Consider the following 27,360-nt stretch of genomic DNA (forward strand, 5'->3'; position numbering starts at 1 on the left):
TTATGGGAACATACGAGCAAATGTGATGATGTGAATTGGCAAACTTTTTTCAAATATCAAAGATTCCCTACTTACGCGACGTCGACCCGAAGATACGATTTACGGTACATTTTTCCTTTTTCAGCCAGATCCCTCAGGGTCTAGCTTTCAGCGACGCGGGCGGGGTGAAAATCGTATGCAGATGTGCAGCAGTATGCGTGAAGCTCAATTCGCCTGAGCGTTTGTGCATCGCGCGCGCTCCGTGGAGCTTATGATTTTCAGATTACAGCCACACACACTTTGCCTGTCTTTTTTCTCCACAGATGTACAAACATTAACGTTCTTTCACGCACCAGTTGACAAGCGGCGTTGGGAAGAAATACGTGAGACAGCAGGCGTAAATCGACTCTTCCTGCTCATTTAACTTACCATGTCACTACTCAGCAGCGCGTGAATGTCAAACTTTTGGAACTTTCAATGCATCCAAAAGACCGCGAGATGGTTGCCATTCATCTCTGCTTATTGACTGAGGCGCTTGACACTAAACCACCATCCCTTCTTGAGAATACGGAGAGATGACAAAAGATATCCAGGATGTCGGCATGACAGATGCGACATCCTCTGATCAACGTTCTTCTGCCGGATTTGCTCGAGAGGTACCAGACCGCACGGAGAATGCCACACCTACACCAGCCACCGTTGGCGCATCGGCTCATCACGATGCACGCAATCCTTTAGAGGAATCATTGGCTGAAGCGGCAATGTCAATACCAGATGCGGATGCCGTCTCTGTATCCTCAAGCTTGCGAACCACATCGACTGACCGTGCTGCTGATCAAGAAACCGCTGCAGCCCAGAGTGGTAAACTGCAAACTTTGTCTCAGGATCCTTCCTCGCAGATCGGTCAAGATGACACCCGGCACGAGACAGATTGGAATCATTTGCTAGGATTGTCTGGCCAGGGCTTGAGTGCAGCCAACACGGCAACTTCCTTTGGATTTGCGGCTGCTCGTACGACTACGTCATTTAGTCTGGCATTAGCGAAAAGGATCACACAAGGTATTGTAGCACTCCCTGCAATGGCACTTGATGGAACGCTACTGGGTAACGCACCGGGTCAAACGACGCAAGATGGCCAGTCCATCGCACAAATCGCGCATGCTGCAGTTGGCGGTATTTTTGATGTGATCAGTTCATTGGCTGTAGGTGGCATTGACATTGGAACGGCAGTAGCAGGCGCTGGGCTTGGTGCAGCTGTCACAGGCGTGGAAGGCCTACGAAGAGCTTTGGGCAGTGAAGTGCTTCGAAGTTTGGGTGCTTTCAGTCGTCTTGTTCGGCGTGAATGGAATTCAGACACGCACGACCTGCCGCCGGGTGGTATTCCGCAGTACAGCATTCTTGGTGTAACGCAAGCACTGACGGCATGGGTGTGCATTCAAATGGTCACACGCAAGTACTACGAGAAAAGAATGTTGCAACACTTGCAAGTCGTCGATCTGGACAGTTTTCATCGAAAAATCAACGCCGAATCGGATCAAATTCGGGAATTGACCCCGCAAACGGACGCCGTGTCTGTCAAGAGCAGCGGCGCCGAAACAGAGCCGGAACGCGGACGTAGTCGCAAGAAGAAGCGCGTTCGAATTCTTGATGACGAGGCATTACCAGGTGACGAAGGTGACGTAATCGATGCAGAGATTGGCGATGCAGAAGATGCCGCTGCATCAGCTGCCAAAGCAAAGCAAGAAGAAGAAGACGCACAGCAACCAGCTGCGTCGAACGAAAAGCCTGTTGCACTATCCGACGCTGATGCTATCATTGGTCTGAAACGCTACTCCAGGCTAGTACTTGGTGTCTATGGAGGTGTGGCTTTGGCATGGCTTGGAAGCTTGCCGCCTGATCTCATGCAAGCGGCTGGTTCAGCCATCGATGAGGCTCCGGCGTCGATCGTCGAGCTACCAGAGCCAAGCGCTCAGGGAAGCGACAATGCACAGCAACCGATCATCGTCGGCAGACCACGAGGGCGCTCTGCAGCACAAGACGATGAAGCCGATTTCTTGCGTGCAGCAGCCTCATTGGACTTGGACGAAGATGAGCTTGTAGAGGAAGACGCTGAAAAGCCCTATGTTGAGAGCCGTTCACGCACAACTTCACAGGCCACAAGCGGTGCCGCAAGCTTTACCAGCGCCACATCGCAACAAGAATCAAGGCCTGCTGAAGTCCTGTTCTCGGGAGACGGAGATTCCGCTGACACCGCTGTTGGCCCAAACGAAAGCGGCGCAGCACCACAACAGCGCTCATACAGCTACTACGACGTACTGATGGGCACAGCTGATGGCGATATCTTCAATCGCCTGGGAGGCCTGGAGCATGGATTGGCAAACGAGGGTAACTACGATGAAACGTCATCACAAGCTGGAAGTGCAGCGCAACGTATGCGCAGGATGTCGCATTCTGTTGCGCGACCGAGTAAGCCACGCTATTACGTTGTCACGGATCACACGCAGCGCAAGATCGTTCTTGTACTTCGCGGAAGCTTGAGCTTGGGCGATATTGCGATCGATTTGACGTGCGAGTCGGCCAACTTTGACATTGATGCGTGGACAAGATCTCCGCAGGCTGACGATGACGTCAGTGATACAGACAGTGAAGCTCCCGCACCGGCTGAGGACTTTTCGAGCGAGGCGATGCGCGAACGTGCCAACAGCCGTGCTGCTGCTGATCAACGACGAAGTGAGCCACAAGCCAGAGAGCATGAACGCAGTGAATACATTGTTCACGAAGGCATGTACGAGACAGCAAAGGAAATTGGTGAGCCAGGACGTCCTGTTCATCGAGCTGTACGACGTGCACTGATCGCTCACCCAGGCTATGCGCTAGACATTACAGGTCACTCGTTAGGCGCAGGAGTGTCTGCGCTGCTGGCGTTGATGTGGGCTAATCCCGAAACGGGCTTAACGACAAAGCACAGTGGTCTGCCGAGTGGTCGTAAAACACACGCATACTGCTTTGCCGTCCCGTGCGTTACAGGCGTCAAGCTTGGAAAGCGAGCCGAGTCGATCGTGACAAGCTATTGCTACAGCTATGACTTGGTCTGTCGCCTGAGTTTAGGCGCGATCTTAGACATTCGTAATGCTTGTGCATGGTTAGCCTACGAGAATTCGCAAGATGGCACGTCCGCGAGCGCCTCTTCGCGAGCATCAAAGGGAGAGAATGGAACCCATTACGGCCTTTCACAGCCGTTGCGATTGGTCAATATCTTGCAACGAGCGTTTGTGCATCAGTCGGGCCAAGTGGAAGGCCAGAACAAGGCAGACTTGGAAGCTGACTTTTTGGCTTTACGCAAGACCCTCGAAGCGAACATGTCGCACGTCGAACTGTATCCACCGGGCTTGGTGCTGTACAGCTTGCCGCCCGATGATGTTGCTGCGGGCCTAGAATCACAAGACGCAAAAGCGCAAGTGAATCAACGAATGGCGATGGACAAGTTTGCCAACGGCACAAAGGTCAGCCCGCTTGCGAAGTACGCGTCAGCTCAGCGAAGTACGCTTTACAGATTGAAGGACAACGGAAAGCGAGATGAAGTGTTTGGCCAGATCATTCATTCACGTGGTATGCTGACTCGTCACATGCCGGACATTTATCATGCTGCCATTGAGGCATTGTGATTTGAGGTAGAGAAAGGGCAGCAGCAGCATTCAAGGAGACCCATCATTTGTACGCAGCCAATGTAAGTAGATCCATATATAGAGCCTCTAATACCATCTGAGACACCGCAAACGATGCACACGACGTCTGATCTCCACAGCTTCTTCTTGTTAGCGCTTCTTTTTGACAAAAATAAGACTTTTCTGAGCAACGCCTCTTCTTCTTCGCGCACCGTAGACGACGACGCGTCTGTGTTTTTGATCCATCTGCTGCAAAAAGTTGCAACACATTACAGATCAGCACAGCCTGCTCCTGCTTTCAAAGGCCATTCACGCAGCAACGAAAGGCGATCAACAGAAAGCCAAGCGGCCGATCGTCAGTGATGTATCACTTGCTGTCCGGCCTGTACGATCGTTGGAATGAACGTCCGCAATACAATGTTGTCGTGTTGGGCACGAGCGGATCGGGCAAAACGGCGTTCATCGATAAGGTAAGAGCTGTGTACACCAAGACGAACGCACGTAATCTGGCAAAGATCACGCCCACTGTTGGGCAAAACGTCGTCGACGTTAAGCTTTCCACGCACATCTTGCACTTTTGGGATTTGGGAGGCGAGTCTTCGCTGCGTAAGATCTGGCAACGATACTACAAAGAATCACAAGCGCTTGTATGGGCAATAGATGCTCGTGATTGGGCTGTAACAGCCAGCGCAGACGCGAGCAGCAGTGCGAGCACTCAGCAAGGAGAAGCTCGCAAGCGAAAGGAGGAAAGCCTACAAGCACTGCAAGAACTTCGTAAAGACCCGTATTTGACGACTCTGCCGCTTTTGGTGATCATGACGCAAGTGGACCTGCTAGGCAACGAGGAAACGCAAATCAGATTTTGCAATGGCATTCGCTCTTCTATGCGAAATCAGCTTGAAGCATGGAACGCACAAGAGAAATCAAACAATGCAACCGCAGCGGAAGATGAACTCAACCCCACGGCCACGGCTATTTGGACTGATTGGGATGTGATTGCGTGTAGCGCTTTGACCGGTGAAGGAACGCAAGAATTCGTCGATTGGCTTTATGCTCGAGCGAAAAGGAGACCCGAATAGACCATAGCCATTTGTATACAAGAAAATGATGCAACGTCGATCAATTTGTACAACTCATTACTTGAGGGAAAAAGATCTGATCTTCTGGAAGATTCAGAGTGAAAGGCAAGCCAGAACAACACCGCTTACTTTGAACTCTGCGTAGGTCTTGCGTTCGCTGTAGCGTGCAGGACAAAGAGCTCATGTCTGCCTTGTGGCGGCGTCGAGCACGGCGCCAAGCTGTCAACGACGGCAGAACAAAATTTTAAATTGTTGCAAACTAGGAACGGGCACTGCCTGCAAAGTCGTCGTGGGTATTCCTGCGAATGTACTTTTAATCCGCGGTGTGTTGATATATGATCGTGTGCAGAAGAGCGGCCAAAGCGTAGACGGCCACTTTTTAGCGTAAAAACGGAAAGAGGCACACCGAACACTGCACTGCACGAATGCTGTGTTGCAGTGCCAAAATAAAGCGGTGCAAAAGGCGATCTTCCCAAACACTTGGCACCCACACTCAAAGTTGCTTTCAAAGTGATCTTGGTCAACGTACAGCCGTGAGCATACAAAAGCGTAGGCGGACAAGACGATCCTGTCTCCGTTCCGACCACCACGATCAATCGATTCGACAAGATGGCTTACCCATACCCGAATCAGCAACCCCCATACAATTACGGCGCACCTCCACCCCCACAACAAGGTGGCTATGGCTATGGTGCTCCCCCACCGTCAGGACCGTACGGCGCGCCGCCAAGTCAACCACCGTACATGCAGCAACAACCGCCGTCGCAATACGGTCAACAGCCTCAGTATGGTCAGCAGCCGCCGTATCAACAGCAAGGCCAATACGGTCAACAGCCGCCGTATCAGCAACCTCCATATCAGCAAGCGCCGTACGGTCAGCAGCCGCCTTATCAGCAGCAAGGCTATCAGCAACAGTCGTACGCTCCGCCCCCGCCATCTGGAGGACAGCAACCGGTGAGCTACTACCTGGGCGTTCCTGTTCCCACACCAAACCAAGCTCTTTCCCCGTTGCCAGGATTCGATGCGCAAAGCAGTGTTGATGCCATTCGAAAGGCAACAAAGGGTTTTGGAACAGACGAAAAGCTTTTGATCAACACGCTCGTGCCGTTAGACTCGATGCAGATGGCGGCTGTTTCGCATCAGTTCCGTGCAACGATAGGTAAGGACTTGTTGACGGTGCTTGAAAAGGAAACGTCTGGTTGGTTTGAAGCTTGTTTGCGTGCAAAGGTGTTGGGACCGCTGGGCTATGATGTTTGGCTTGTGCATCGCGCATGCTCGGGTGCAGGAACGCAGGAAGACATGCTCAATGAAGTGCTCCTCGGTCGATCGAACGCCGAACTTCACATACTCAAACAAGCTTATCACGCAAAGCACGGCAAGGAAATGAGTCGCGTCGTACAGGATGACTTGAGCATGAAGACCAAACGCCTGTTTGTCATGGCTTTGGAAGGCTCACGACAGGAAGAAAACGCACCGATCGATGCGTCACAAGTATCGGCAGACGTGCAAGCCATTCACAAAGCAGCTCGTGGTGCAGGAACAGACGAGATCACAATCTGCGGAATCTTTGCTGCACGCTCAACAGCCCATCTGCAAGCCGTCAACGGACAATACCTGCACACGCATCGTAAAACGTTGGCTCAAGTTGTGGAATCGGAGTTCAGCGGTCACATGCGTGACGCATTATTGTACATTGCCAATGCCGTTGCACAGGGTGCAGGACCGCCAGGCGTGGTTCGAGATGCCGAAATGATCGAACAGGCCATGAAGGGTGCAGGAACGAAAGACGAGCGTTTGATCTATCGAATTATGCGCGCTCACTGGCACCGACAACGCTTCGAAGATGTGAAACGAGCGTACGCAGCAACGCAACATCACAAAGGCCTAAGTTCGCGCGTAAAAGGCGAAACGAGCGGTGATTACGAGCGTTTTCTTGTTGCCGTGATTGGGCATTAAGTCCACATGCCTATTGTTGTTCGTGCAACACCTTCTTGTACATGAAGCGCAATTCTTCGGCAACGGCGTCAGGACGTGCCACTTGAATGAAGTGACTGGCGTCTGTCGGACGTATCACCCCTCGCGCCCGCGTTGACGGATGTGTGAGCTGTAGCAAGCCTTGATTGTACTGCTGCCAAACAACGTTCATGCGTCGTTGGATCAAGTCGTACGGAATGCCTAGGCGTTGCTCGGTATCACGCGCGAAGAAATCGTCATCGTGTCCCATGACTGTGATGAACGGATGCGAAGGCAAAGCGGGCGCATCGCTGTGTGGCAGTTGTTCAGGCAAGTGCGATCTATCAAAGCCTTCAGCGCTTGGCAAAGAGGGATGGAAGGTCTTGGCCATTACGGCTCGTCCGATCTCCAAATCTCGTCGTTCTTCGTCGGAGATTTGTTCACCTTTATGTTCTGCGAAAATGCTCACGAAATCTGTATTAGCAATCATGGAATCCAAGAATAAAATGCCTTTGACGTTTGCCGCCGCGCTGTGATGATCAGGATTGCTAGCAAATAATCTGCTTGTTGCTCCGCCGATGGAATTGCCGACAAGAATGATGGGACGTTGCTGTAGCTCTTGAGGGTTGGCGGCGAATAGGGTATCTAGAATCTCTTGTAATGTCTTTGCGACGTCGATTGCAGCGTGTGTTTTGCCGTTTGGCTGTTTTTCCGACGCTGCTTGACCGTACCTGTCCCATGTGATGATGCCGGGCGCTCTGTCGCCGTCCTCGTCGTGCTGAAGGTTCAACAAAAAAATGGCCAACATTGTGTTCCACGCAACGGCCGGCATCAACAAGCCATTTATACACACGATCAACGGAGCCGCAGCATGACCCTTTTCAAATGCAACACTTATGCCCGTTTGCAGATCCGACGGAAGGTGTAGTAAGCGCGGCCTGAGATAATTTTCGGGTAACGTAGGCCAATTCGCTTTGCCAGGTAGCAATTGCTCTTGCTGCTGAGCATCGTCGCCGCCGCCGCTGCCGCCGCTTACGCCTGCTGCATGCATCATTGCTGTTGTCATGGTGGTGGAGGCGGAACAAGCTCGGCCTCCTCCCTAGGAGCTTTACATTGTCGCAAAGAACTAACGAAGACACAGCACGTTCAAATGACTCTACGAAGGGTTGCTCGATCAACAAGACGTTTACCGGCAAACGGCCTTAAAAACGACATTTAAAAGCCGATTTGTGTGAGTGGGGTGGGGTGGGGAGCAATACACAGTCGATGATGAGCCCGTCGGACTTTTGGAAGTGCGTGAGTTGTTTGGCACATGCACAACTAAAGTCCGTGCGTGCGTGCGCTGAGCAGATCTATCGCCGACATGCGCTAAAGTAAAAGTAGCGTATCTCGGATCTGTCAGAATGCACAAGGCGCTGCGCTGAGCAAACGAGAAACAACTGACTCACTCGTACTCTAACGGGTAATATGGAAACGGTGACGATGTAGAATATTGTGTGGACTGAAGAAAGTGGTGTTTGCTATAAGATACATTATAGAGAATGCTGACTCTGTACATTTGTGTGTGTGTGTGAAATTCACTTTTTCACTTTGCTGTGCTGATCGTGTGAATGATGCGGATTGAATACGTTTGCCGCCGACGGCACGTGAAGGTGACCTTGACGTCGTACGCTCAGCGGTAAATGATCTTCCTTTGACAGCGCGACGAGATCGTGATAACTTCGCCTACGTGGATCGTTTTGTCGTTTGGCAAGATGCTTTTTCACTTTGGCTTCCGGACGAACAATGACGACGGGCACGGGTGAACGATTCAAGATGTCACGACTGCAACTTCCGATGAACGATCCACCAAGCATACTGCGAATTTTTGAAACGTTTCTGCCGCGCGTGCCAATCGTAATGCTGTCAGGTCGATACATGTACGTCAACGCCAGAATGGTGCTTGTAATACGACCTGCTACAAATTCAACGACGATCGAAATCGATCGATCTGTCCATTCGTCGTTCAATTCGACAATCGAGGCCATCAATTCACGCGCTTCTTCGCGTGCTGCGTCTTGATCGATTTCGTCTGGATCACCTTCCAACACACGCACGGCGACAATCTCATCACCGTCGTTTACGAGCGACTCCATGAGCCATTCCAATGCACGTTCACTGTAATGATTATCGTCGACGGCACACATGAATGTACGTGTGTTTTTCGTTCGCGTATATCCTCGTGATTTGACTTGCAAGCAAAATGTAAAGTAACCGTTGGGCGTGTCATCCGCATCGATCATCGTATCAAAGCCTACTTTTCGCTCGTAGCCAGGTCTCATATCGATGTCACTTAGTCCTCCGCTTGAACTTGTTCTGTTCTTCAACAGCGAAGGTCCACCTTTACGTCCGCCGTAGCCTCCTTTTCCTACGATGCGCGTGCGATCAGACGATGCTGAGATGGAAGGCGGTCCACCTGGACTGACAATTCCACTGGGCGAAGAGGTGCTTGAAATGATACTCGAGCTTTGATCTGTGCTGGGCAGTTGCAACAGCGCCGATTGCAAGGCTGCAGGATGTGTGTCACCGTTGGCCGAATCGTGAAAATGCACTGCATCATGTGAATGCTGATCAAGCTGTGAAATGCTACTTCGTCTACTTGGACTTTGCGAATTGGAGGATCGCAAAATCGAAGGCAAGGGCGAATGCGTTTGCGTAGGTGACGTTCTGACGGTATTGATGGTCGACGCAGGCGCAGATGATGTCGTCGGCGGTGCTGCTGCTGCTGCATCTTGATGAGCAGGCATGTTAAACGTCACTGAATTCGCACTTGCCGTTTGATCTGCTGCATCGTTGTCCAGCGCTTCGGCTCGTAAGGGCGAAGGATTGTGGGGTGTTGTAGGCGTGATGTTGGGATCCAAAAAGAGGTGACTGTTTTGCGATGATGTACTCTGATGACCATCATGTTGCGATGAAGCGCCAAAATCGCGCGTTGAAACTGGCGACCTTGTCCGTCTTGTGGAGGAAACGGGCGTGCTTGGTCGTGAACATGGATGCGTCTTTTTCAGTATAGATGGTGGCGGCCCATGATGAGCGCCTGACGAGCCAGAAGCAGCGCTAGCAGAGCTGCTAGGCGTCATCGGACTATGTGTTCCGCTCATGCTTGAGCTCAAGGTGACGGCGACTGCATATGATGACGGCGTAAAAGTTTGAATGCGTGTTAGGAATCGTTATCATGCGCTGCTCTGCACAGCTTTCGTCTGTTGTTGTTGCTGAGCAGTCAGTCATGCTCCTGTACGTGTATGCTTTTGTTGCTGTTTGCACCGCTTTTCCGTATCCCGCAATCTGCTTGGACAAACGCGTATCATCGATCAAGCCCTTGTGAGAGAATAACTTTTTGGAAGCCTTTTTCCGTTTGCAAAAGGTTCCTGAGCAGATACTGTGTACTGTGCAAATACAGCGCGGGTAGAACATGCAAAGCCGATCCACATGCTACTTAGGCACGCACGCACAACGCAAGGCCAATCAAAACTGCCGCACCTCTGAGAAATGGAGGCAGCCGAGAAGTTTTTTTTTTGGTCAATGGATTTTGATAGTAAGGAAAAAAATCTCCGATAGGCTTGATCACTGCAATATCCGCCCGCTGCATTGACGTTTGTGACTTCTTCTCTCTTCGTTCACTGCGCGCTTACGAGCACATGATCTCGAGGTCGCTTGATTGCTGGCCTTGAGGGAATCGTCGACGACTTCAAGTGCGACAACAATGTCCTTTCAGTCGAACACTAGACCGGCCGTTCCGCCGCCGTATCCTTTCTGGCTTGGTGGAGCGGCAGCTTGTGTAGCGGCATGCTTTACCCATCCTTTGGACGTTGCAAAAACACGATTGCAAACGGCAAAAGTACGGCAAGGCCTCATACGAACAGTCATCGGCGCTGCACAGAGTGAACGGAATCGTCGTGGGTGTATATGCCGGCTTGAGTGCGAGTTTGCTGCGACAAATGACGTACAGTTGTCGTTTCGATTTGGTTCGTACGATGCTCTAAAAGATCGTATGGAGCCCACAATGAACGTCAGGCTAAAAGATGGCTCGTACGAAAAAAGCGTCATTCTCCTGCAGCTGTGGCATTGGCAGCAAGTGCTGCAGGTGCGGCAGGTGGAATAGCGGGAAATCCAGCCGATGTTGTGTTGGTCAGAATGACGTCTGACCTGAACAAACCGGCAGACAAACGGTATAACTACTCGAATGCCTTGACAGGCGTGTACAGGATGGTCCAGAGTGAAGGTGTTCGATCGTTGTTTCGAGGCGTATTTCCGAATACCATTCGTGCCGTCCTGATGAAAGCATCGCAGCTGGCAACGTACGACTTGGCCAAGGACGCATTGCTAGCCACAGGCTCGTACAACGAAGGCACTTGGCTACACTTTTCCGCTAGTTTTATCGCCGGCACTGTCGCAACAACTGTTTGTTCGCCAGCCGACGTGATCAAGGCCCGCGTGATGAACACAAGTGCACCCAACGGCAACGGCAACGGCAATGGCGGGACCGCACCTGCACAAGCAAGTATGTTCTCCAAACTTCAACGTGCCATTCAAAAGGAAGGCCATCGGCTTCTTGTTTCGCGGCTGGACGCCTGCATGGATTCGTTTGGCACCCAACACGATCATCATCTTTCTTGTCTTGGAGAAGTTTCGAGCGGCATCGATTACTCAAGAGAACAACGGGGTATACCAACCAAACGAACACAGCCTCATGGAACAAAGGGTGACACAAAGTAACTCCTCAGCACAACATACACAGACACAAACCCATAGAAAGCACACACATTTTGCATGCACTTTACTCGCTCATGCACATGCGTATCATTCGTGCTATACATTCGACAATTGTACTTTTACACTATGCATTTGCTATCTATTCGTTCTGACTCCAGAAGACTACATCTGCGTGCTGTTTCTGACATGCTCTCGTATGGCAGCAAAGGGTGATTGTCGAAACGTGGCATTGTCCAGGATCGCCTTTTGACGTTGTTGTTCCGTCGCCAAAATGCGTTTACGTTGCGATTGAGATGGCATGCGGCTATTCGTCGTGACTTGCTGATGTACACTTGCCGAATTCGGATATGCGCCTGCGTCTTCTTCCCAGTCTCCAGTGTCATTGTCGCTCAAGTCTTCTTCGATATCTTCCATTGCTTCCTTCAGATCGCCATGCCTCCCGCATTTTCGACGTTCTGACCATCTGTGGTTCGACCCAGCTCTTGTTTGGCTTTACTTTTGCGTCTGCGCAGTGCACTTTTCGACAAGAACAAGGGATCACCCACCACCCTCTTCTCGTCAGGAGCGCCTGTTTTGGCAAGCAGTTGCGCTCTCTTTTGCGCTCGTTTCGCTGCTTTCGTAGTGGTCGCAGAAGCCTGGCGAATCGAAGCAAGCGACGAAGATGCTGCTGCACTGCCACTACTCGCTTTCCTCCGCACCGAAGGAGCTGGTCTTCCTCGAATCCGAAGGAGCTCGTGCCATCTTTGCCAGTTGACAAAGATGCTGGTGGTGAAGCAATAGAGTAAAAGAAACATCAAAGCTCTGTGATAATTTCTTAGGAACTTTTCTCTGAAAGCCGCGGAGTTTATTTTTAGCGTATATTTTTTGTATAAAATCAATACATCTTTTGTTGTTGAATCTTCTAGACCGGCAATGATCATGTTCACCAAGCAGAAACGATGAGCCAGGCTGAAGTCTCTTTGCAAGCTTCAAAGCCTCGGCACGCTGGCTCATTGGGATGAATGCTACCAACGCGAAGTACGAGTGTTCAAGGAAACAGCGATGAAGGCGAGGTGTGGTTTGGCGAAGAATCGGTACAAAGAATGATCGACTACCTGGGAGAGGCTGCAGATGAGGAAAAGTTTAGGTCGTTCTTCGACAGTGATGCAGCTCTGCATATTTTGGACGTCGGCACAGGCAACGGGAACTTCTTGTTCGAGCTGTGTGAAAGTGATGCCCTCACGAATAGGCCCTCGTCATCGTGCGTTCTTGTTGGCATCGATTATAGCGCTCATGCATTGAACTCTGTAAACAGATTGCCTCCGAGAGCAAGAGCAAGACCAAGACCAAGACGACGATTGTTCAAAACAATACGATTCGAACAGCTCGACTTTCTCTCCGCTGCACAAATCACAAAATTTACTGCAAGTACCACGCAAGGCGCAAAGTTGGCAGATCGTTTGCGATAAAGGTACGTTTGACGCAATTGCTTTGTCCGATCAGGCGAGCGCAAATCTCGCAACGTACGTAGATCACGTAGCGATGATCATGCCAGCAGACGGCCTTTTCCAGATCACTTCGTGCAATTTCACAGACGAAAGAGCTCAAACATCACTTACACGCAATGCTTTGTTCGATCTACATCATGTCATTCCTGCGCCCAAGTTTACATTTGGAGGTCGACAAGGTTCAACGACAAGTACAGTGGCATTCGTGCGAACGCTAAAGGGTATCTAGAAATTCGAACGAATCACTTTCGTCCATAAGCCACGCAGGCTCGATCATTGTCACAAATTGCATGCATGGTTTGTCGTTTGCTTGAAAGATCTCTTGGCAAACGACCCATTTTGTCAAAGGGATGCGCGTGCTAAACACGCTTGACGAATCCACAAACAGCAAATCCTGCCTGCTTTTTCCGACACGATGATACGATACGCCATCGCTTTGCACTTTGGCAGCCATGTCAAGCAAGCCACTCGTCAAGCATTTTCGCAATCGAACGGAGTCGCCTTGACAACTCTCTCCGCCGTCATGCACTATATCAAGCTTTTGCAAAAGTTTGCATAGCGATGCACGGATCTCAACGGCTTCTTTCATGACATTGTATCTCAAACAGTGATCGGCACACCACTTTGCCGAATGACGACCTGTGCGGTCGCCGTAAACGCTTGAAACACATTGAGCAGTGTCAAGTGATCGCCTTCCTCGACTGCGAATTTTCCGCGTTCAAACGCCACTCGCGAGGTCTTTTCATTGCTGTAGCCATTGCGCATGCCACCGGTGAATGGATAGCCAACGCTCAGCATAGCAACGATGCTGAGAATTTCCTGTGTGCAGCGCTGTCGAACCGATTCCTGAAGAAATTTAGCAAGTCGAGGATGCAAGGGTAGAGTCGCCATTGTCTCACCCCACGGGAGTCAATTGGCCTTGACATAGCGCGCCAAGCCTCGTCAGTAGGTCAAGCGCGTACCTTAAAGATGAGCTTGGCGGAGCCCAGAGGAAGCCAATCAAACTGTACGAGATTGTTCACGCCAAGAGCTTTGAGCAATAGTACGTGCGCTGTTATGTCTATGCGACAAAGCTCTGGAGCCTCCAAGATCGGGGACTGGTCATATTGATGAGCAGTATACAAACGGCAGACATTTGCCCGGACCGTTTTGTCCCGTTTGTCGTGCTCTTGCAGCAGCCGATGATTGTGAAACTGGAAATCGGAATCTAGTTGCCATTGATGTTATTCCGCTCGTAGACGAGAAAGTAGGACAACGAACGAGTCCGATATCGACCACATAATCAATTTGAGGTAGTGCATCATGTATGAATGACAAGTCTGTCGCAAAAAGCACAGTCTTTGTGACGTAGAGCTACGCTTCTGTACCCACCCCTGATGCAATGGAATCAGATCGAGTGCTGCTGCATCTTTTCGTAGAAGAAGTTGATCTGCAATGCTTTGCATGCATTGTTTGCTTTCCTGCTGCCCAGGAAGAAATACCATGATGTTGCCCTCGTGTTCGCTTCGTGCAAGTGCAAGATCGCCTCAGCTGCGCAGTCCACGATGTCAGTGCGAGGCTCCTGCAAGTATGCTATTTCGACTCGTATAGGAAGAAGGGCTAACCAAGACCGTGGTTTCACCAGCTTGTGCTTCATTCAAATAGTCTGCAAGAAGTTTTGACTCTTCTTCGAAGGCAGTAATGAGCATGATTCGGAGATCGGCTCATTCGGTGTTGCACCTTCTTCAGTATTGCGATTAGTACGTCTGTGTAAGCGCTATGCTCGTGGACTTTATCGACGATTATGACCGCAAAGTCTTGCAGCATTGGATCTTGCAGGCATCTTCTCACAAGGCTCTCGGAATCAAGCTGTACGATGGTGACAAAGGCTGGTTCGTGTTGAGGGATTCCCCCAGCTCCACTACGATGTCGCCATTTGTACCAGCTTCTTCGCTCCTCTTTTCCTCTCGAAATTGCAATTGAGCGACCTGTTCCTGTCCAGCCCGCTTTTGCAAGACATTCTGCTATCTGAATAGATCGGTGATGCGATTGTTCTGTTACTATAATCAAAGAGGTTTTTTGCTCCAGATTGTAAAGCACTTTTTGCTGAAAGTCCTCCGCCATAAGGCTACATGATCAATATCGCTTCGAAAGCGCCGCACTGAATGTAGTTGGTGGCCGTCAAATTATGTACCCCCACTCGCATATTCTTTAAAATTCTTGCGTCCGCGGAGAAACGAATTGAGCACAAGCCCTCCTAGCCGGCGCGGCAAAAAAAATTGCAACAATTGCACAGCTCTTTTTGTCCGACATGCGATCGGGCTTTTACTAAAAGTTCATATTCTGTGCGCGGCGGACCTGTGTCTGAGCGTGTACGGCTGCGCGCTAAGCGCTCGCAGAAACGCATTCGGAGATGGACCCGACGCACGACGACAGCTTGGAACAACTTTGGATGGACCAAGAGTTTGCTGGAGATTTTTGATGGAAATTTTGCCGTCGTCGAAGCAATGTGTGCAATTTTAAGCGTGTGCCGATCAGGCGGTGCGTTGTCCACTTCTTGAACAAAGTGCACTTTCCCTCTCTTGTTCCACCAGGGAAGGCGGAACAGAAAAAGTCATATGCAATGGCAAAGTGAAATACAGAGGATCCAAATCAATAAAGCTCACGCAATCGAGGTCACACAAACTCGACTTGCTTGCCATCGTCATCAGTCTGACGTCAACATGTTTGGCGGCGGCGGCGGCAAGAAGGATGATACGGCAGCAAGCGCATCAAGCAGTAGCACAGAAAAGAAGCAAAGTAGCGCGCAAGCAGATGGCCGATGGACACGATGGGGTCGTGCTGGCTATGATAAAAGTATCAAAATCTCTGATTGGATTTCGCCGTACGCCAATTCTATCGCAGGTGCAGTTGGTGGCCAACGATTTTGGCCACAGTCGAATGACTTTCCTTTGGAGATCGAAAAGTGCGAAAACATCCTACGAGCGTTCACCGTTGAAGGCATTCAGCAAAAGGACGTCAAAGAAGAAAGTGTTCAAGATGCCAATGGAACGTGGATCAAAAAGAAAGTCAAAGTCCTACGCAAAATTCCACCGGCTGCCATCCGAAACGCAAAAGGCATTGCCATCTACTCGTCCATGCGAAGTGGCATTGCACCGCTCGGCGGTGGAGGTGGAAGTGGTGTGTTTATGGCACGTTTGCCCAACGGCTCCTGGTCGGCGCCAAGTGCCATCTCTCCCGCCAGAACGGATCTGTTGGCTTGCTGCTAGGCATTGACTTCTTGGATGTAATTCTGCTCGTCAACAGCGACAAGACGATGGAGACGTTCAAATCACATCGAATCGACTTGGGCGCAGAGACAGGCATTACTGCAGGACCGTACGGTACAGGTGCAAGCGCCGAAGCAAGCTACGACAAGACGCCCGTCTACTCGTACGTACGTAATCGAGGTGCATATGCTGGCGTTGAACTTCTCGGGCAGGTCTTCTTGCATCGCTTCGACGAAAACGAGCGCTTTCTACTACTGGCCTGGCATCAGTGCTGGAGACATCCTTACTGGAAAGGTTCGCACCTCCACCGGTCGTCTATCCTCTTCACAGAGCTCTACGAGATGCAGAGTCCGGCAGAGCGCAAGCGGAAAGCTTGAACGAACAGAATTTGACATTGTCAAGATCCCTGAAAGTGAAGTGTTTAAGCATTTGAATCCGAACGACAGAGCATCGCCGAGGCCGAAAAGATTCGTGGCTGGATCTGGACAAGCTTCCGAGACTTCTACGCCGCGGTCCGAAAAGACTGAGGAAAAGATAACCAATGGATCGACTGTGACGACACCGAACGGCGAAGACAAAGATCGCTTCAAGAGCTTGATTTGGAAGAGCCGCTACAAACGCCGAAAAGAGTCTTGCTATGGAAGAACAAGAAGACGAAGAGGAGGAAGAGCTCGTTCGTGAAGGCGAACGACTGCGTCTTCCACCAACGCCAGCCGAACTTGAAATGATGGAGGCAGCAGGTATACCCGAATGACGAGGATTTGCGTGTTGAGCGCGAAGAACGTGTGCACATATATAAGCTTCCTCCGCCGCCGATGCATGCCGATGTAAAGAAGCACTGGAATCTGCATCCGAACGCAGCCAAAAAGCGTCAACAACGCAACTTGTTATGGATGGACCACATGGTGCAGAGATTCGTCAAGCTCAGTTCACACCTTTGCCCTTGTCGCCGACGAAACTAAGACAGGGTGAGGACGAAGTTGCTGATGCCTCAAGCTATTCTACAGAGTCCTTCCGACCCCCAATGCCAGGACAATCTGGACCTGAAATTGCTGAAGAAGAAGTGCTTGCGGAAGGCATTGAGGATGAAGAACAAGCGGACAAAGTCATGGAAGCAGCCATTGAAGGTGATACAGAAAACGCAAAGGACATTGGCGCTGAGCATGCAGAAGATGATGCCATTGCCACCGAAAACGGCACCGGCACAGAAACGATCATGAGAAGAAGGTGGAAACAGTCAGCGAAGACTGCAATGGACATGACTTCGACGACGCGGAAGAACAGGAGGCGAAGAAAAGACTGACAAGCACATTGGTTTGAACGGCGATGCGAGTGATTCGCTTTTACCTGCTGCTACGATTGATGCTTCAGAGGATTCGAGCGTTGCGGAAAACTCTCACGATCTGCTCAGCTCACCTCGACCTGCCTCTCCAGATGGATCTTCTACAGGCACAGCCACGCCGTCAGGTACTGCAACACCTTCTCAGCAGCCTGATGCCAGCGGCAATCAGGCAAAGCAACGCCACACGACCGCCAAGACGTAAGCGTCCCCCAAAGAAAGCATGACCCAGGCAGCAAAGTGCTAGCCGATCGTATCCTTGTATTCATATCTGTACTTTCACATACTACTACGTCGATAATCAGCATCAAAGAGGTTTTCCTTTCATTGCGTGCCTAATGTACAGTGTGTATTACAAGACATTGTAATCAATCATGTCACGGCAGACCCCAGATACGTATTGTGCCGTCTCTATCTGTCGCCAGCATAGGCAAGTGCGTAGCGTGTTGGATGCCAAGCAACTGCCGTTGACGGGAGCGCTGATGGGAATCTTGCGTAACGGATCGTCAACGGCCGTCGGATGCATGGGTGCACATGCCGTTACACAGATGAACGCATCTTCGCCAGCGGCAGCCAGGAACTCACCATCATGCGAAAGGGAAATGGAGCGTGGTGCATAGCTGTGATGACCGCCTCATCGATACGTTGAACCATTCGTCGAGGGACCAAAGGGCCGATGTGCCGTCGGCTGAGGCAAGTAGCGAGATATCGACCGACAGGATCCATGCGTACGCAAAATACACTTGCTGTGTGTCCGACAATGGTATGCAGCAAAGGCCAGTCAAGAGCTTCAGAGGCATTTGCTTGACGTTCTTTGTCTGCAAACATCGTATGTAGCGACGTTACGAGCATCCAAAATACGTACATGACCAGTCCCTGTTCCGAGCACGAACAGAGAACCGTCTGGCGTCCAAGTCATTTCATTGATCTCTTCATGCTCGCCTGGCGCCCAGCGTGACTGTGCCATTTCGAACGGTCTGCCCTGTGAACGAGCAATGCCAAGAATTTTCCGGCGCGTAAATCGATGATCGAACAGTGTCATCGCGATCACCGACGGCCAGATGCGTGCCGTGCGGGTGGTATGCGATGTTGATGTTCGAGCCAGACGTATCGATTTTTATACGTTTCTCTCGACGTTCGGATATCCCATAGGTCGTACACTTCGGTCGCCCGATGCAGAGGCCAGCGTGTCAGGATGATCAGGACTCCATGCTAGCTGTTCAACGCCTTCTGTGTGTCCTAAAAGCTCGGTCGTAGCTCTTGCGTCTACGCTGAGTTCCGGTGTCCATATACGAATTGTTCGATCGGACGACGAACTGGCAAGACGCTTTCCATCGATGCTCCATCCGAGAGATCGAACCGAGCATGGTCCTCTTCCTGCGCCTTGGTGTGATGAAAGTGATTCGCCTATCGTACCCTGCGTAAGGGGAGCAGGTCGATGACCGCCACGAAGTTCTTTGATCGGTGGATTGAATGTCCGCCTTTCGCCTGAGGATTCAACGACAGTGGCAGGTTCACTTTTCGTTGCTTGTACAGCGATGCTGTATCTGGGCAGCAGTAGATGTTGAGACCTGCCATGCTATCTTCTGTTCATTGCGATACGTTGTGACGATGTCAAGACAACCTTCGCGAAGGATTACAGGATTGGCACGCGTACTCTGAAGCTAAAGTAGTGTCGTTTGCTTTCAGCTTGGATTTTTTTTTGGGTTTGAGGGCCGTGCGTGCATCTTGATAATAAAAGAACGCAAAGGCGGGTTTCATACGTTCCTGCGATTGACAGGAGTAGGGACAATATGGGATTGCCATCATCACTGCAATTCTTTGTCTTCGTATCGCTGAAATGCAAGACTAAAGCCCCTTCTGAATCGCTGCAAAGCGCTTCAAGAATCTGAGATATCATGACGACGAACGAAGGACCAATCTCCGTGCCGGCAGCCATTGTGATTGGATTGATTTCGTCGTTCATTCAATCACTAGGGCTTACAATTCAGCGCAAGTCACACATTCAAAATGCCCAAGTGCCTGCGTCAAAGCCAGCGCTCCGAATGGAAGAGGCCCTTGTGGATTGTTGGATTCGTCATCTTCATTGTGGCGAACATCGCAGGAACAGTGTTTCAGATTGGCGCTTTACCTATCGTAATGTTAGCTCCACTTGGCGCGGTTAGCCTTCTGTACCAACGCATTGCTTGCACGTTCATTCTCGACGATTTGTTCAGCAGGTACATGATCGTTGGGAACCTTTTTTATGCAGCCGGTGCGTTCTTCATAGGCTACTTTGGCGTGGTACAAGAACCAGCGCATTCGCTTGACGATCTGTTGGCGTTGTTTGCAAGACCAACGTTTATCGTGTTTGCTTCGCTTTTCTGCTTGACATTCATTGGTGTACTGACGATAGCACACCTAGCAGAATGGCAACTCCACGTTCGTTTGTTTCGTCCTGACGATCCAAAGCCAAGAAAAAGAATGGAAAGAGCAAAAAGAAGAAGAAGCCTTTGGCAAGGCGATGGTCAGCGCCAAGTCTGGCGCCTGTTGTCGAAGTAAGCGAGTCAAGTTCAGGCATTGCAACGCCCGTCTTGGCAGTCGCAGACGAAGCTGCCAGAAAAGGCATCCCAATAGACCGGGTATTGGTGACACGGGCATCTGCTGGCGGCAAAGGCAATACCCTACCACATCCCAAGTCGTCTCCACAGGCAGCAACACAATCCGGCCTCGCAATTAAGGGTCGATCTCGCAGCAACTATCCATGCCATCCCCTGATGGCGATACATGCTCAGACATTGTGTAGAAGACATGAATCAACAGATGCAATCTACATCAGCGCAGCAATCGCAGCAGCTCAAAGCGATCCCGCGATCCACCGGACGTGCCATTGTCTGGCAATCGTCTACGGAGGTGCAAGTGGAACACTGTCCGGTGCGTGCTTGCTGTTGGCGAAAAGTGGTATTGAACTACTCGTACTTACATTGCAAGTCAAAATCAATTTCTCAGATGGCAAAGTGGTTCATCATTGTGTTGTTGTGATCGCAGCACTGTTGCAGCTCTGGTATCTTAACAAGGGCTTGCGATTCGCTTCGCCGCCGCTCGTTTGTCCGTTGGCATTTTGCTTTTACAACACGTCGTCCATTGCGCTTGGCATGGTGTATTTCGATCAACTTGGCGCGCTAAGCCCGACCAGTATTGCACTTGTCGTGCTAGGACTGTCATTCTGTTGGCGGGCGTTTGGATCGTCAGCTTACACGGAACCGAAGTGGCTGAAGACGAGATGCAAGAAGCCTGGAGACATCGAAAGACAGCCTCTGCTCTCGGATGTAGAGCAGACAACTTCTCCGCCCACGTCTCTTCCTCGATCTCCACTCGCTGATGCAATTGTCAGCTCTCCGACCGAAGCAAGCTCTCTGCTGGCAAATGCAGGGAGGTGTCGCAGGACCTCACTTGCCTCCCCCGCCGACAGTCCATCCACCTCCGCAAAGATGAGCCCTGAAATGAGCAGGGTAAGTGCCACGTAGCGCCAGTAGCAGCAGTGATAGTGTTGAAAGCACATCGCGGCATCGACGGACGCGTTCTGGATCCGGCAGTGGTCGTGGCTCGATGGGCGGCTTGGGTCTTCATATGCCTGGCTTGCCGCAGCATCCTCGCGATGAGCCAGAGCCCGACCCTACACCACAGGATTCGCCCGAAGCTGTGACCACTCCAGAAGCATCAAGTGATCCTACAACGATGCAGAGGTCTCGCTCTAAGCAATTGCTCAAATCGTTTTCAGCATTGTCAAAGTGGCCCCCGTCAAAGCGAAAGGGCCTATACGATGTGGTGATGGAGCGTGTTTGAGCATTGGCATTTCGCCCAGTAGTCCGGGATTCCACATTGCGAGCTCATTTGAACTGGAGCCAGGCGTCAGCGCTGATGCTGCGGCGGAAGAAGATCTGGACAGCGTTGATCGACTGCGTAGAAAGGTCAATCGACGAAGTTTTCGGAAAACGATACGAGCGTTGCCGCGATTGCAGACAACGTCAACAAGAAGCACGAACTAACGACACCGCAGAAGCACTGCCAGTGGCCGTCGAGGATGAAGAGCTAGGTGACATATCCAACGGAGCTGTTGAAGACGGAGTAGATGCAGACAACAGGTCCGTTCATTCATCATCTGCTTGGGCAAGGGTCATGCCAAGCCTTGACGTACAATATCTGAATGATCGCTTACGACGCTACAAACCGAAACAGGCAAGTGGTATGATCAGCTCAGGCATCGTGATTCTTCGACAGAGAGCGCAAGTGGCAGTTCAAGGAGAAGATAGTGTGTAACACAACGTAGCATATATGTACTTTCTAAATACCCATCGTGATATGAAATCGTTTCATATGTGGCACAGGGCCATGTCGGTCCTTATCTCAAAATAAAGTGGCTTGTGCACGCGTGCGTCCTGATTGTGTTACTACTTTAGCGGATTCAGGAGTGTGTTTACTTTTTCGGTGCCGCGTGACAAACGAACAGACAGACGCCTCCGACGCCTCGGATTACTGCAAGTGTTGGCGTGGAGAACGTAGCGTGAACGTGTGTATCTTGCATAGGATAGTACAGTAGTGTAGTAGTGTGCCATTGTGTGTCGTTAAACTGACAAGTGTGATACAACACAATCTTGATAGCTGTCACACTTTCACCGCTTTCACTTGTAAGATCCTTAACAGCATGGCGTCGGCGATGGGAGCGGCTGCTCAAGGTGGTGGCGGTGACGCTGCCACTACTGAAGCACTGGCAAAAATCTTGAGTGAGTTGAACGAAATGAAACTGAAAAATAGTCAACTTGAGCACAAGATTGATTCGTTACATGGAGCGGCATCGACAAACACAATGCCATCACCTTCGTTCCACGCACGAAAACTCTCAAGCTCAGGCTGAGCCCACTGTCAAAGCCGATGGGAGTTTACACGCAATCATGCTACGGCACAGTCATCTGCCGCTCTGTTCGGCAGCAGTCCGCCGTCTCAGCCGCTAGGGCCGCCATTGCAACCGGTCAGAGCCGGATCAATACCTCCAAGTGCGCCGTCTCCGGCGGACAACAGCAAGCCCTACCGCCCTCGGATACGCCAGAACTGGAAGCCCGCAAAGCTGCTACCGAGCCTCAACATTTCTACAGCAACCATGTTATCTTGTCTACGTATCCCGGTCAGGCAGGCATTCGGCCCGTTCCACTCAAGTGGTACGCACAAGATCCGAAAGAAAGAGGGCCTGTAATTGCTAGTCGACATCCCAAGAGCATCAAAATCCGTAATGCAATCGGGGCGTACGGAGGTACATACTCGGTGTACAGATCATTGTCAATCGCCGTAGGAAAATTAAACCCAAATCATCGACCGGACTTTACCAATACCGAACCGCCGTTCGAAATTCCGCCTAATCCTGCATGGTTTACGCCAGGCAAGATTGTCGGCATTGATCCTTGGGTCATTTGGCGCCGCAAGTCTTTCGCAAGGAATTCGAAGAAGGCAAAGATATTCGCCCGACGATCGCCATGACAAGAGCACACATCAAGATGCCGGAAATCGATGAAGCATTTCGACTTGGACGTATTCCGCTAGACGGAAAGATCGTATCAAGATCAGATCGTTTGCCCGGCATGCCTGTCGATGCAGATGCAGGCATCGAAGTGAGCTGTTCCAAGGGGCCATCGAACCCTGTTGGTACTTGCCCGGGATTGCAGACAAGTTGGGCGTACCAGTAGGCCAGCTTCGCAGGGCCCTGTTCGAAGAGACCGGTGGTATGTACACTGAGCTTCTTACGCGACATGACCTTGACGTCTTCTTGCCGCCTATTCCAGGAGCAACTGTGTACATTTTTGGCCCTCCAGCGTTCATGCATGATCCGACAAAAGAAGTGACCTCGCGTTCACGATCAATGCGGCGGTAGCGATGTGTTTGGCAGTGATATTTGCACATGCAGACCGTACCTGCTATACGGCATCGAAGAGGCCGTCAAAAACAGCTCAACGTGGAGGCGTTGGCATTGTGATCTACTTGCCAAGGAAGGTAGAGCACTGGGCGAGGTGACAAAGTATTTGGTGTACAATGCACGCAAGCGTGGAACAGACAGTGCGGCAATGTACTTTCAACGCACGCAAAACGTGGCCGGCGTAGAAGATATGCGATTTCAGCAAATCGGTCCGCCAGACGTTTTGCATTGGCTTGGCGTCACAAAGATCGACAACATGATCAGCATGTCCAACCTAAAGTACGACGCCATCGTCGGATCAGGCATTCCGATCTACAAACGCTACGAAATCCCTGAAGAATTGATACCGGCCGATAGTCGTGTTGAAATTGACGCGAAAATCCAAGCAGGCTACTTTAGAGATACAAAGAAGCTCACAGCCGACGTATCTGCAACACACCGCTCGGACGTGGATGGCAAGATTGGGAAGATGTACCGCATTGATTCAGTCATCATCGCTAATACCGTCACTATCATCATCATCATAAAATGTACGAACCTAATGGCACTCATATATCTGACCAGGGGACTAAAATAGGCATGCGCGCTAATGAAATGATCTCCGCGGAGGTATAATCACTTTTTTTCGGGTCATGATTAGCACAAGTTTTTCTGGTCAATTCTTCTTTCATCTCAGCCATAGTGACATATCCTCTTGCTTGGGCATTACATGGTCGTCGATGAACGTGCTGCGGTTCCGGGCAGAGGTACCATGTCTGAACGAGGCTCAATTGCGGCAGCTCGTACAAGACTATGCGGGGCATGAGCGGAAAGTGGGTTTTATCGATCTTCGACAGGGACCCGTCCCTTCGCGTATCCAAGGCTCTCTCGTGATCCTTGATGGTGTTCCTGGCCTGCAGAATCGCTTTAGCTGGCTACCTGCTCCCATCAGAAAGCGCGCGTTGAAAGAGGCGTCAACACTGCTGTGTGTACGCTGTGCGTATTGTGTGACACCAGTCAAATCCCCAGCGCAAGATATGCTTTAGAGAGACAATGGAACGTTGCAGATTACATCACAGAGGAAAGCGAGATGCGGGATTTGTTCTGGAGTGAAGCACGCAAATATAGCCTGACATACAATACTGATTCGACAGCTCACTTTAGGCCGCCGTTGTTATTATTTGATCCATCGGAGATTGCAAGAAGTGTGGCAATCCCACCTGCAAGACCTTCAAGATGAGACAGTGACGATCCTGGATGTGGTTGTGGGTGCTGGAAGAGATCTTGCATGGCTTGCTCGACGCGCTCCAAAGCAAAGTCACAAATGGCGTCTCTGCGGCATTGATCTCGTTCCGGCAGTCGTTCACAGGGCAAACTTACTCATGCGGGAAATGAAGTCATGGCACGCGACGACGAGACGGGCATCGAGAAAGATTGTTTGCGCAACAGTGACAGATGCAGGCACCTTTGTTGCAGCGAACGATGACCAGCAAAGGCAACAGCAACCACAAGCATTTGCTCGATCTGCTCTTGCTCATGAGACGTTTCACGTTCTTCTGTTTGTGCGCTTCTTTCATTTGCCGTTCGTACTGCGTGCCTGTGAACTTACCTTTCCAGGCTCGCTGATTGCTCTGAGTCATTTTACCACGTTGCACAAAAGTAATGACGATGACGCGATGCTACAGAACAATGATCAGAACGCGTATCGTGTGTACGAAAACCCTGGTCCGGACAAACGATTCGAAGTGGACGTCATTCAGCTACTCGTACGGCATTGGAATGAAACGTACGCACAAACATGGCAAGTCATTCATCACTCCATCTCACCCAGTGAGGATCAAAGACCTCTGCGAAATGTAATCTTTCAGCGCTAAGCTAAGCGCCGCGCACACACCAAATGTATACCTGTTGCATTGATCTACAATCGGGGACCTCGAACGGGCACCTGAATACGCGCACCGCCAATATCTCTCGATCGATTCGTTGCTTCGTCTGCGTCGGACTGATCGTCACTTGCCTCTTTACCTTCAGTTGCACGTCTTCTTGTGGAGTTTTGAGCAGCTGCTTTTGCAGCACTGCCTTCTTGCGTCCAATGACGTACGAAATGTTCGACGTGCACCATGCTGGCCATGTATCGATCGCCGATGATCTTTGACTTTTACGTGTGAACGGCGGCTGCGCAGTTCGCGCGGCAACAAGGCGTCAAAAGCATGATTGGCGCTTGGACCGTGCATGGTAAGCAAAACATACCGACTAGTGATGTCAGGTTCACTTGGTGAGCATCGGATACCCAGATTGTTGGCTGTGCTGTCATCGTCAGCTACAGCATCTTTTTCCGCTGATATTGCTGCAGGATTCAGGCCGTCTATAAGTTCATGCTGCTCTTTGGAGCGTCTTCTCGATCCCTTGTTGCGATGTCGACCGCCAGAACTGGAAAGTTTTGCCGACCAGACGCCTCTTGCCAGTGCATCAATCGTCGCAGCTGCGGGTTCGGCTGTGTGAATTGCAGCCATGAATGCTTTTGAGCTCTCTATGGGTATACGAGCATCATTGACGCCATGAAAAAGAGCGTAGGAGGATAAGGACGATTGCGCTGTGTTGCATCGCCAAGGAGCACGTCTTTGGGTAGCAACAGATTCGGTGAAGCAGCTCGCAGCATGGCATCCAGTCGATCATCCCTCTGCCAGGAAATCAATAGCACCTTGTCGCCTAACACTGTCCTCCTTGCCATGCCATTGTTCGCGATTGTCCATTCCGCATCTAGCGCGCATGTCTTGGGCGTAAGGAGCCTTGTCCAAGACCATCGGCATGTCCGGAACGCTGCTTGAGGCGATTTGTGTATTGCCGATGTTGTCAGGATGCAGTAGTGGCCTCAGAGGCCCGGTGTGCTAGCAGGGACAAAGTAGCCAGCCGAGGATTCTTGATGTCGAGCATGGGATATCCAAGGACAAGTGCGATGGGCGGTGGACTAAGGAGAGCGCCCCCTAGCGCCGCAAGGTAGCCACCTGATCCTGCGCCAACAATAATTCCTCTGTACGGATCAATGCCACCGCGACGTTGTAGTTCGCCAAAATCTTCTCCGCATGACGTTGCCTGATTCAACTTCCGCGCCGTTTCCACTGCATGCGATGATCCAATTGACGTCCTCAGTGATATATTTCCACAAGAATTGCACATCGCTAAAAGCGTGAGCCGGTCCAGCGTGTGGTGCAAGGCGATAATCTGCACAGATGAGGGGCATACCATGATCGCGCGCGAGACTTGCTAGCCATGGTGGAACGTCTCGTCTACTTCCTGTGACAAATTGACCGCCATGCAGGTAAAGAATGAATGGTAGTCTGGTTGCTCTTTGAGAATGTTGGTCCAGGATCACCTATGTCGACCTCTGGAACGAATGCGTAGATGTCGCACTTCAAAGGATACTTTAACAGCTGACCTTCGCGCTCACGAGCATACGTGAGCGTGGATACGCTCGCCGGAAGCCATTGTCTAGTGAAATCAGAACTCTATGGTGATGTTGAAGAGGACCAACCTGCGTCGTATCTTTCACCCGCTTGCAGAACACGTTTACGCTGACATTCGACGGTACATAGCAAGTCTGTCAGGTCCACGCACATGCGCCAAGCAGGCATGCATGCGTGCAGTCTTATATGCTTCCCAACAAATATATGTACAGACGCGGGGAAGCTGCTCGGCAATCTGACATGCATATGCATGTGTGTTCTCAGGGTCTTTTAGCGTGAAAGTCCCCTAACCTGACCGAGCTTTCAACATTTGTTCGCCGTCTTCTTGGATGCACGCGCTGAGCAGCTAGAAAATGTATGCATGACCATCTGATTAGCGCTACTTTATGCAGCAAATCTGTCACACGCGCAGGCCTCTGAGGCTCGTATGAAGACAATTCTACAGTCAATCAATTAGAAGAAAGCATGTCA

At 50.9% G+C, this 27,360-nt stretch overlaps 8 protein-coding genes and 1 pseudogene across 8 annotated transcripts; 8 read left to right on the forward strand and 1 right to left on the reverse strand.

Annotated features, from left to right (window-relative positions):
* Window positions 1-554: 554 nt before the first annotated feature.
* Window positions 555-3,644, forward strand: LOC147879053 (uncharacterized). The gene has a single exon (XM_087372334.1). It carries the CDS (start codon window positions 555-557, stop codon window positions 3,642-3,644), a length of 3,090 nt encoding a protein of 1,029 aa, XP_087228460.1.
* A 362-nt stretch (window positions 3,645-4,006) lies between these two features.
* Window positions 4,007-4,723, forward strand: LOC147879054 (ADP-ribosylation factor-like protein 3). The gene has a single exon (XM_087372335.1). The coding sequence runs from the start codon at window positions 4,007-4,009 to the stop codon at window positions 4,721-4,723; it is 717 nt and encodes a 238-aa protein (XP_087228461.1).
* A 609-nt stretch (window positions 4,724-5,332) lies between these two features.
* Window positions 5,333-6,679, forward strand: LOC147879055 (annexin C1-like). Its single transcript, XM_087372336.1, has one exon. It carries the CDS (start codon window positions 5,333-5,335, stop codon window positions 6,677-6,679), a length of 1,347 nt encoding a protein of 448 aa, XP_087228462.1.
* Window positions 6,680-6,689: 10 nt separating this feature from the next.
* Window positions 6,690-7,742, reverse strand: LOC147879056 (uncharacterized). The gene has a single exon (XM_087372337.1). It carries the CDS (start codon window positions 7,740-7,742, stop codon window positions 6,690-6,692), a length of 1,053 nt encoding a protein of 350 aa, XP_087228463.1.
* A 2,676-nt stretch (window positions 7,743-10,418) lies between these two features.
* Window positions 10,419-11,431, forward strand: LOC147879057 (mitochondrial citrate transporter F-like). Its single transcript, XM_087372338.1, has 2 exons — window positions 10,419-10,680; window positions 10,773-11,431. Exons 1-2 carry the CDS (start codon window positions 10,419-10,421, stop codon window positions 11,429-11,431), a joined length of 921 nt encoding a protein of 306 aa, XP_087228464.1.
* Window positions 11,432-12,429: 998 nt separating this feature from the next.
* On the forward strand, window positions 12,430-12,876 carry LOC147879058 (protein-lysine N-methyltransferase efm4-like). Its single transcript, XM_087372339.1, has one exon. The coding sequence runs from the start codon at window positions 12,430-12,432 to the stop codon at window positions 12,874-12,876; it is 447 nt and encodes a 148-aa protein (XP_087228465.1).
* Window positions 12,877-15,617: 2,741 nt separating this feature from the next.
* Window positions 15,618-17,707, forward strand: LOC147879059 (uncharacterized; annotated as a pseudogene).
* Window positions 17,708-19,512: 1,805 nt separating this feature from the next.
* Window positions 19,513-20,043, forward strand: LOC147879060 (uncharacterized). The gene has a single exon (XM_087372341.1). The coding sequence runs from the start codon at window positions 19,513-19,515 to the stop codon at window positions 20,041-20,043; it is 531 nt and encodes a 176-aa protein (XP_087228467.1).
* Window positions 20,044-22,186: 2,143 nt separating this feature from the next.
* Window positions 22,187-24,023, forward strand: LOC147879061 (uracil-regulated protein 1-like). The gene is given in 7 exon segments (XM_087372342.1): window positions 22,187-22,556; window positions 22,559-22,939; window positions 22,942-23,157; window positions 23,160-23,376; window positions 23,378-23,471; window positions 23,473-23,512; window positions 23,515-24,023. Coding segments are annotated over 7 exon segments (1,827 nt in total).
* Window positions 24,024-27,360: the final 3,337 nt, after the last annotated feature.

The sequence above is a fragment of the Dipteris shenzhenensis genome, unplaced genomic scaffold, assembly GCF_047967505.1.
Source record: "Dipteris shenzhenensis isolate YYH24624 ecotype China unplaced genomic scaffold, Dip_SZ_1.0 scaf0103, whole genome shotgun sequence".
Lineage (NCBI taxonomy): Eukaryota > Viridiplantae > Streptophyta > Polypodiopsida > Gleicheniales > Dipteridaceae > Dipteris > Dipteris shenzhenensis.

Bases quoted from the DNA above. Each gene is read 5' to 3' on its own strand.
- LOC147879058 (XM_087372339.1), top strand. From the start codon at position 12,430: ATGCTACCAACGCGAAGTACGAGTGTTCAAGGAAACAGCGATGAAGGC.
- LOC147879054 (XM_087372335.1), top strand. From the start codon at position 4,007: ATGTATCACTTGCTGTCCGGCCTGTACGATCGTTGGAATGAACGTCCG.
- LOC147879055 (XM_087372336.1), top strand. From the start codon at position 5,333: ATGGCTTACCCATACCCGAATCAGCAACCCCCATACAATTACGGCGCA.
- LOC147879060 (XM_087372341.1), top strand. From the start codon at position 19,513: ATGCCCAAGTGCCTGCGTCAAAGCCAGCGCTCCGAATGGAAGAGGCCC.
- LOC147879053 (XM_087372334.1), top strand. From the start codon at position 555: ATGACAAAAGATATCCAGGATGTCGGCATGACAGATGCGACATCCTCT.
- LOC147879057 (XM_087372338.1), top strand. From the start codon at position 10,419: ATGTCCTTTCAGTCGAACACTAGACCGGCCGTTCCGCCGCCGTATCCT. The intron at 10,681-10,772 runs GTTCGTACGATG...ATTCTCCTGCAG, and splicing joins ACAGTTGTCGTTTCGATTTG to CTGTGGCATTGGCAGCAAGT.
- LOC147879056 (XM_087372337.1), bottom strand. From the start codon at position 7,742: ATGACAACAGCAATGATGCATGCAGCAGGCGTAAGCGGCGGCAGCGGC.